Genomic DNA, 9,802 nt, shown 5'->3' with positions numbered 1-9,802 from the left:
GAGTGCAAAAAGAAATAAAGCCTATCAGGCAACCCAACCCAATAAAAAATAAATTCCTCCTCTCTCAGCAGTTAAAGCAAAATGTTTCCTGAATCCTGACAATACCCCACTCTTTTACTTTCTGGCTGGCTGGAACCCGAACAACCATCAATCAAGTTTGGGTGGCCGTGAAGTGGGCCAGATGGAGTATGTCGGAAGCGTTTTCTGCTCTTCAGTGCAAGTTGGCCATTAGAGCAGCCACTCGACAGAAGTGCCTGAGTCTTTCACATCTGTCAAGATAGTTTAGGGAGACCTTGAACATCCTCGGCCTTGCAGACACTGATTAGAATATGCAATTGTGTGTGCTAGGAGAGGTGGCTGCCTCTGCTGGGATTTTGTGATAAAAATTATCCTTTCATCCTTTCCAGCCTTTGTGACAGGCTTTCTCATGACCTCATTTGTGTAGTAAACACGCAAACCGTGGTGTCTGGGATATCACTGTCACGTTGCTGACAATCTCTCTGGCCAAATGCACACTATTCAAGAACGAATGACAGTTTTCATCCTGTGTTAACTACACTTCACAGCAGCCCAGGACCAAGCTACTGTCTTCCAATCTGAGAACACCTCAGCAAAGCTATGGAGAAAAGCTCGTCAGAAATCCAGATAAAATTCAAATTCTCAATTCATCACCTGCTGTCCCCCTTAAATCCAATATACAGCAGAGTTTCTCTAATAATTCTCCTCTTGCAAGCAGTGAGCTCCAAAATGTCCAAGTGTCACAGACTACAATCCATACTTAGATTCAGCTGCTCAGAAGTAAAAATACTGAAACGGAGCAGTTGCTAATACAGAAAAAAATACAGATTTTTTTTTAGTTTCTGAAATAATGAGAGTGCTTCAAAAAGATTTTTAGGCTTTTCCATGAATGCTGACTAATGATAAAACAACTCCATAAGAACACTACTTTATGAGGCAAGCATTGATTCCCAAGGTTAATGAGCATCTGCTGGTTTAATTTAGCTGAAGTTTTCCCACAGCTCATAGAGGTTCCTGGAGAACCAAAATATACCTTTATCAGCAAAATCTGCAAAATTATGACTCTTGGGATTTTTCTGCAGGTATAATTTTCCTTTCTGTTAAGTATAGATCAATCTCCTATGAAACAGTAGTTATCTTCGAAATAGTTACGTGAGAGGAGAGAGACAAAGGATTCATCCTATCAGCAAAGTTGCTGCGTGTTCATGAGCTGGAAGGATGGATAAGCAACAGGAGAGCAGCAGTTACAGATAACATTAATTTATTTGCATTTTCCTCCAAGAACAGAGAGAATGAGGAGTAACTTCAGACACCAAGCCTCACTAAGGAAACATGTCAGGTGAAATCTGATATACAATACTTCATTGGGCAAGCCTAGATGAAATAATCTGCCTTACTCTCGCACCTTCTTGGGTTCTTAACTAACTTCATTAATTAACTTTTTTAAAAAATACAAGAGTCAGGGAGAATAGTGAAGATCTCAGATAAAGATATCTCCTCCACATGAAAGCGGTAATCAAAAGAAAAAATAGATGTAGGTTATTTAGTGCGTGTAATGAACAATAAAGGAAGTGTTACAATGATATTTTCTTTTTCAACACAAATCTGTAGAGGACATGCTTGAAATTATGTGTACAGTCCAGTCTCTTCACCTCAAAATTGATTTTGCAATAATAGAATTTAGGTAAATCCAGTAGAGAATATTCTTATTGTGGATATAAATTGTTATACAACAAAATATTTAAGTCCAAGGTTTCAGCAAGTGACAAAAAAGTAACAGAAGATATATAAAACTACAATTGTTTGATGACGCTAAATAGAGGCTTTTACTCACCCCATTTACAACATGAAATCAAAAGGAAAAGTGATGTAATGGAGCGGTTACAAACACGACCTAACAGAAGAAAAATTTCAGGGCACAGGAAAGAGGGTTAGTCAGGAAAATCATGAAAACAACCCTTTTTCTGAATATACTGGTATTTTTCAGTGCAATATTCTCAGTCAGTTCACATCTGCTTTTGGTACTCCCAACCTATTGCTGTCAGAGCTGTATTCAGTGATGCAGCTCTTGAAGCAGACACCAGTCAGAAAGGTAATGGGTTAGCAGCAGAACAGATTCCTGTAATCAATATGCCCCTCACTTACTATTCTGCTGCCAAAGCTCCCAAATGCCAGAGAGCCACTGCCCTGCTACTCCAGGCAATCACAGTAGGAACGTACGGCACTTGATCAGCGTTTACAGGTCCGGCTGCATATCAACACAGACCTTACACAACACTGTGCCTCAGAAGAAAATTGCTGCTTCCAAATACTGCATCATATGCTTTTTGTCTTGTAGCCTTGAGCCCTTGATGTGAAGCTGCAGGTGAAAAGGGAGGCTAGTATGTACCTACAGTCCATTCCAAGTGCTCAGACAATATTCTAGATCTTACTTCTCATCTCCAAAGAATTAAATTGGGTCCTATTCTAACTACAGATTGACTGCAGTTTAATTTTTCCTTTATCTAGATGTGGGTGGGGACTTACCTCCAACCTGTCACTTCCTTCACCTCAGGAAGAAAACAAATACTCTCCTTCCAGCCAACATGTCAACACTCAGATTTTTAACTCAGAAATGAAGTTCAGTAGGGCACAACATTTCACACAGTACTCATCTGCTTGACCTGATTTCTTACTCTAGTTCCTCTTACTGCTGCCAACCCACTGTCCGGTGTAGCTTCCATGTAGTTATACCCACAGATCTGCAATATGGATTTCTTACTGTTAGCTCAGGGCCCAGGCAGGCTGCGAGTGCGCGACTTCCATGTGCGCTGCTCCTACTAATGCCAACAGCAGACGAAAGAGCAGGTGGCGTGCAGGAAGATGCCGTGAGATTTCTAACACAAAACAGGAGAGCAGAATTTCTGCCCATAGTTACTGTGATCACAAACCTACGTTTGTGCCTATTTCTCCTTTTGCGTTCCTTCAAATCAAATGAAGTCAGGTTTTCTAATTAAGTCAAACCACATGTTTGCAGCAGTCAGTCCCAATCTGAGTTTCAGTCTCAGCAATAACTCACTCATATCTAGAACCCGTTAATTCCAATCCAGCAATTTCACAAGCTCTGCCTTTAAAACTAACAACTTGAAAACGACCCCGTACCACCCGACAGCACTGCTCTCACAAAACGATGCTGCATCAACACTCTGCTTTGTCTCCCTCTCCCCTCTTCTCACAGCCATTGATAGAATATACTGACTCAGTGGGAGCAGAACAAGGCAGAGGGCTATACTAGTGGCTCGAGTGGCAGTGGCCTTCTGGCAGCACAATAGGAAGCTTCATTCAATAAATTCCCAAATGCCACTTAGGCATGGAAACTTTAAAAAAAAAAAAAAATCAAAAAAGAAAAAGCCCTTCCTCCCCTTCCCCCCCAAACTAATAAACAATAAAATCACACAGCTCAAAGCCCTTCCTGCATTCCCACCCAGTCACTTCCACCCCCAAATGAAGATGTTTATCGCTGCCAACTCAACCAAGTCAGCTGGTCTCTAAAAATCTAGTTGTACCCTTTCTGCTTCACAGCTTATCATTATCTACGCACGTTCTAGACCCAGCACTTAGCCGATAACCCCGTGGACGGTGCGTGAGGAAGACCAGGTACAGCTCTACTGACTGCAAAGCAGATGGATGCACGCACACACACAGAAAGGGTCTGCAACCTCATCAGACATGTCGCCGGTTGCACAAGCAGAGCAGGCCACCTGCAGCTACTCCTCAGATCAACGGTGCACCACCATCCACAATTCGAAAATTGCTCGTCCCAGGTGCACCTGTCACTCCTAATCACATTTATTTTTATAATTATCCCAGTATTCAGAGCCTGGAATGTGTTAAACCTAGCTGGTTTTAAGCAAACAAATGCCAGGGTAGCATAGCTTGTATAATCCACTTAAAGCACATTACTTCTGTATCTCAAACAAGATCTCACAGTTTTAGCTCCCACTATAAATCACCCTACATACATAACACCTGCTACTCCAACAAAAGAGTACATTAAAAGGCTTTAATGATTGGAAAAAAAATAAGTTTGTCTAAGGGACACCTGGAAACACAAATGGAGGGCATATGCCTTTCTGTGTACTAGGAACTATGCTGTCACTTGCATTTAAATAAGATATATACATTCTGTACTCTCCTTCCTGCTATCTTTGAATAAAGAATATACAACCCCAGTGGTGCAGAACATCCACATATTTCAGCATGCAGTAAGCAGAACATCCCTTCAATACTACCTGTTATACTGGGGTGCGTGGCAAGGTTTTGGTAGTGGGGAGGCTACAGGCGTGGCTTCTGTGAGAAGCTGCTAGAAGCTTCCCCTATGTCCAATAGAGCCAATGCCAGCCGGCTCCAAGACAGACCTGCCACTGGTCAAGGGCAGGTGGTGGTAGCGCCAAGTGATGGTGGTAGCACCTCTGGGATAACATAGTTAAGAAGGGGGAAAAAACCCTGTGCGACAGCAGCCAGAAGAGAGGGGGGAGAATATGTGACAGAAACAACCCTGCAGACACCAAGGTCAGTGAAGAAGGAGGGGGAGGAAGTACTTCAGGTGCCAGAGCAGAGATTCCCCTGCAGCCCATGGTGAAGACCATGGGGAGGCAGGCTGTCCACCTGCACCCCATGGAGATCCACAATGGAACAGATTACCCCCTGCAGACCATGAAGGACCCCACGCCAGAGCAGGCAGATGCCTGAAGGAGGCTGTGACCCCATGGGAAGCCCACACTGGAGCAGGTCTGCTGGCAGGACTTGTGACCCCGTGGGGGACCCACTCTGGAGCAGTCTGTTCCTGAAGGACTGTACCCCATGGAAGGACTCATGTTGGAGAAGTTCGTGGAGAACTGTCTCCTGTGGGAGGGACCCCACACTGGAGCAGGGGAAGAGTGTGAGGAGTCCCTCCCCCTGAGGAGGAAGGAGCGGCAGAAACAATGTGTGATGAACTAACATCAACCCCCATTCCCCATTCCCTTGTGCCGCTGTGGGGGTAGCAGGTAGAGAATTTGGGAGTAAAGAAAGAAAAAAGGGAGGGGTGGGGGGAAGGTGTTTTAAGATTGAGTTTTTATTTCTCATTACCCTACTCTGATTGGATTGGTAATAAACTAAATTAATTTTCCCCAAGTCGAGTCTGTTTTGCCTGCGACAGTAATTGCTAAGTGATCTCCCTGTCCTTATCTCAACCCATGAGCCTTTCATTATATTTTCTCTCCCCCGTCCAGCTGAGGAGCGGGAGTGATAGAGCAGCTTTAGTGGGCACCTGGCATCCAGCCAGGGTCAACCCACCACACCTGTCCAGCAGGAAAGCCCTTCTTTTTTTAACTAGTCATTGTTTGATACCAAACAAACGGTATATAAACGCTGTCTTTATCAAGAGACACTTTTGCATGCTATTATTGGTCTGTTCCCGTCAACAGATGAGTTATGAAAAGCATCTGTACTCTGGAAGTATAGTCACATCAGCAAACTGGTAGCAGTACTGGTGGTCTAAGGTTAAAATTGGAGCTCCAGTGTTCAACTTACCTCTTGTGTGTGAGACTGCCTTGTCTATACAACTCAGGAATATTGTCTGCCTGACTGCTGAGAGATAGGAGCAGTGCAGAACTGAGAAAAGGTCGTGACAGTACAATCTCCTGTACTACTGAGTTCCCACTGAAGCACATGGGACATCACAAATGCAGTGATTTAAACAAACTAATGTGCAGCTCACAGCAAATGGAATTCACCTTGAGGTTTGGGTTTGGTGAGCTTCCCACAGGGCTTTGAGATTGTGACAGTCTTCTGGCAGTCGGCATTATGAAGGGCTCTCTTTAGGTTCCCGGTTCGAGTCTTCAAGGCAGTATTCAAGTCACATTCCCCCCAGGCCTGGAACTGGTATTTGCACTCCGCTGCAACGAGTAAATAAATGGCAATATGTAAAAAAGAATGACTGAGCGCGAAAACAAAAATGTTATGAGTCTAATATAGGACATCACAGACAGTCAGTGCTTGTAGACAAAAGGATCATGAAACCAAAGAACAGAATCCCAAGAAAACTTTAAAGATGATCTGCAGTGGTAACTGCAGTCTTCCCCCTCAAATATTTTAAAATCCTCTTGCTTTTGCATGGATATTGCATTGTTGTCATATAAAGGAAAATATATTCAACTATGAAGATACACAACAAATAAATAAAAAAAAAAAAGAAAGAAACAATAGCAGTGGAAATTGTCATTCACTTCCTATATGGCTGTTCTTACATTTGTGTGATGCAAAAGGTTACCAAATAAGGCTAGAACAGTTTCAAGAATGTATGTGGAACTATGAACTTGTCAAGTCTGAAACTGCTGCACTGATTGCCTTGGTAAGATCACTGTGATGTCAATGCCCTACAAGCTGTTTACTAGAAAAAAGCCAAGTTTGCAAGAGTAATCAGATCTGAGCCCTGGACAGACATCCTGTCCAGCGCAGATGTGACTATTTTTCTGAATTGTTACATATGAACCTTCTGAAGTGAATAATATAGATGAAATACACTGGTCTTCATTCACTCCTTTCAATGCACACACTGGTAGCCCACGCTCCACACTGCAAATCACACACCACAAGGTCACGTAAAGCCTGTGGTAACCATCGCAGAGATTCACAGCTGTGAGTGAACACACGGCACTTACGTTGCTGCCTTAAATAGGGTTGTACACCAAAGGAGAGCAGATTTCAGCATGCTGCTGGAAGACTGAGTTTACAATAAATAGGTTATATGGACTCTCTGCAGAGGAGCTGCTTTGCTCTGAAGAAGCTGCCTTCTGATGCCTTACGTGTTCTAGCTCTGACGAACTTGAAATATAGGAGTAGCTAAGCAGAAAATACAAGCTTTCTGTTCCATACTTAAGTAGAAATCAAAGCAAATCCCTTGGGAGCGCAATGCTTACCTCCAAATTGCTTCTTCCAGTTGCAGGGAATCTTACACTTCTGAGTCTTGGTGGTTTGCTTGCACTCAGCTCCAGTGCGAGTGCCCTCACGCGTCCCCAGGCCACAGTCACCACTGGTGGGCACACAGACGCTCCACTGCCATTCTCCACAGTCAGACTTCTTCGCCTTTTTCTCTGGATGAAGGCAAGGAACCAAACCGAAGCAAGAGAAGTGGTCAGTACGCAGTGCCTATGGAAAAGCTCCCTAAATTTCACTAAACAATCACAGCACCTGAAAGGGTGAATAAGGAAGACATTTGCAAAACAATTGCTTCAAAAGCAGAAGGTCTGGCATTCTCTTCACAGTTCTGCAGAGACAGGTCAGCCTCTTTGACTCCAAAGCAGGGTGGATCATTCAAATTCAGTCCCAATACCATGTCTACTAGTCCACTTAGATATTCTCAAGTGGATTCTCATCTTCAGAACGGGCAATCATCTAGAAACCCTCAGGGATCACTGACCAAAACATGCAGGAGGGCTCACTCAGAAAGGACACTCCCCTGTCTCCAGCAGTTGATGGCACGCAAATATTTTCAGTTCCAACGGAAGCACTATACACCATACAGATTAGAAATGTATGTGCTGACGTTGCGTATCAGAGGATTTAAGCACCTCCAGGAAACAGCTGTGGGATAGAAACTTTTCACTTGGTATATACCATGTCACATTTTATGTCAGAATATGACCAAAAGGCAAATTAAAAACTACATGGAGAAGTGTACTTGAAATGCTGTTAATACAGGTGGGTTTGTTGCTCAAGGACAAAAGTAAGGATCATGATTTCATTTAAATCCTTACACCCTAGTCTGATGGGAAAAGACAGCAATGTTATCAAACCCAAGGGTTCCAAAAAACAGTTAGGCTGTCAAAACATCACAAGTAACTTTAAATAACCTTACATAAAATCATCTTCCTTCTAGCCCTTGTATATTTACATTCACATTTTCTCCTATTTCTATACAGCCACCATGGTCAGAAACACCTTTTTTAAATGGAAACACCAATTCTGATAGACTAACAGGTCATATTAACTGGTGTGTAAGTGGCTTGTAAATACTAAGACCTTATGAAAAACACCAAAAGATGCGTTCCTTAAAAAACGTCAAAACTGGGTTTGATAGATGCGAATTTTCCACCCCAGGCCTGTCTCTCCTATAATGAGGTCTGAGTTCATCACTGACAGAAAGCAATTACCGCTGGATGTCTGGCTGTCTATGTGCAGCAGCGAGTTAGTTCAATTCTTTGTCGGAGGATTTCCACATCACACAGCATTGGCATAGCATTGTCATATACAACACTGAATGAGCGACATGCTAACTGCTCTTTCATCACTCCTGTTTGGTTCTCCCCAAGTCAAGCATGAACCTATTTCCAGAGCAAATTTTAAGCTGCCTTGCAATACCCACTCTGTGATAAACTGAGGGCTCCAGCCTCCAGGGCTGTCAAGCTGCCAACTTTCATGGAAACTACTTTCTTTTTTTCTATTTAACACAGAACAACATGTCACAGACACAAATCCCTACTCTGTATGTCAAAAGGTTAACGAATGACCTGAATTTCATAACAAAACCAGAAGCATTTGACATTTTCCCACACATGCTATCTGTCTTGGGGATTAACTCTGAATTACACTGGACCTTACCTGGTTTCTCTTTTTTGCCAGCCTCGGTGGTACTCACAGCTGCCAGAATGAAAACAAGTACCAGGAGGGCAGCTGTGAACATTCGACGTTGCTGTTGTTGCCGTTGCATTCTGGGGATTAACAAGAGAGAGGAAAAAAAGGTTGGTTAGACTGTAAAAAGTGGGACCCCATCTAAAGTGTTGCCACAGCATTTTCGGGGAAGCTCTGCTTCAGGGCCACAAGACACAAGCAGGTCAACCATAATTAGCCATTGGCCAAATAGGCAATGATCTTCATTCCAGAGAGAATACAAAGCTTTTTAACAATTATTTTCCAGCCTGTGTACCAAATTCCGGATCTACATTGCTGATGTTATGGATGAGTTTTGCCACTTGAAGTTCAGTAATTATTGCTCAGCTTCCAGAAACCTGCCAGAGAATCAAGGCTCCTGACTGGCCTGGAACTTCTTTCCTGACCTCTGGCTGTGATTTGTTGTGTAAAACTAAACAAAACATATGCTTTGTGCTTCAGCTTACCCATTCATATGAAGTATGGAATGCTACACTGTCCACCTTGCAAGGGTTCAAGTCCTTATCAGGCTTACTTGACATCTGAAAAGACCTTCTTTCATGAGAACTTATATAGGCAATATGTGATGTATTATCTTAATTGTCATTGACATGTTGCTACCTACCTTTTCCTTCCCCTCCAATTAGTGTCTCTTCCTAATATCAGTTAAGCTAATTGCCTGAAATGCAGAATGGGCACAGAAACAGGACTTGCACATGCAGCTAGAAGCTACCCATAGCATGCTAATGAACCCAAAATCTGGATTTGGGAAGCAAATATTCAAATATAAAAACGAATTAAAAATATTTGCGTGGTGGTGAAGCACCAGTTATTAGCCAATCACCAGAAGCCATTCAGAGCTGGCTGATTTCGATGGTTTACATACATATTTCCCTTTCACTTTGCTGTAATTTGCATTGTCTCATTTTGGTGTTGTTTAACTGAAAGCAGGGCCATAACAAATACATATGTTAAGAATGAGCAAACACCCCAATTCCCAGAGACACATCTCTAGCAGACAGCTGGGTACCAAGACGGTAGACTGGAGATTGCTCAAATGCAAGGTCTCCCCAGCTTTCTTTTTTTTTTTTTTTTTTTTTTTTCCCAACTAGGG

The 9,802-nt window shown here is 42.9% G+C and overlaps 1 protein-coding gene across 1 annotated transcript in view; it reads right to left on the bottom strand.

Annotated features, from left to right (window-relative positions):
* PTN (pleiotrophin) overlaps positions 1–8,750 on the bottom strand; it is a 21,262-nt gene extending 12,512 nt beyond the window's left edge. The window contains exons 1-3 of the mRNA XM_009887060.1: positions 8,641–8,750; positions 6,960–7,133; positions 5,775–5,936 (exon numbers count right to left, since the gene is read on the bottom strand). Of these exons, the coding sequence (XP_009885362.1) occupies positions 5,775–5,936; positions 6,960–7,133; positions 8,641–8,749 (445 nt within the window). The 5' untranslated portion in view covers position 8,750. The remainder of the gene's footprint in view (positions 1–5,774; positions 5,937–6,959; positions 7,134–8,640) is intronic.
* Positions 8,751–9,802: the final 1,052 nt, after the last annotated feature.

Source organism: Charadrius vociferus, unplaced genomic scaffold, assembly GCF_000708025.1.
Source record: "Charadrius vociferus isolate BGI_N301 unplaced genomic scaffold, ASM70802v2 scaffold756, whole genome shotgun sequence".
Lineage (NCBI taxonomy): Eukaryota > Metazoa > Chordata > Aves > Charadriiformes > Charadriidae > Charadrius > Charadrius vociferus.
This window is presented reverse-complemented; position numbering and strand designations above follow the sequence as displayed.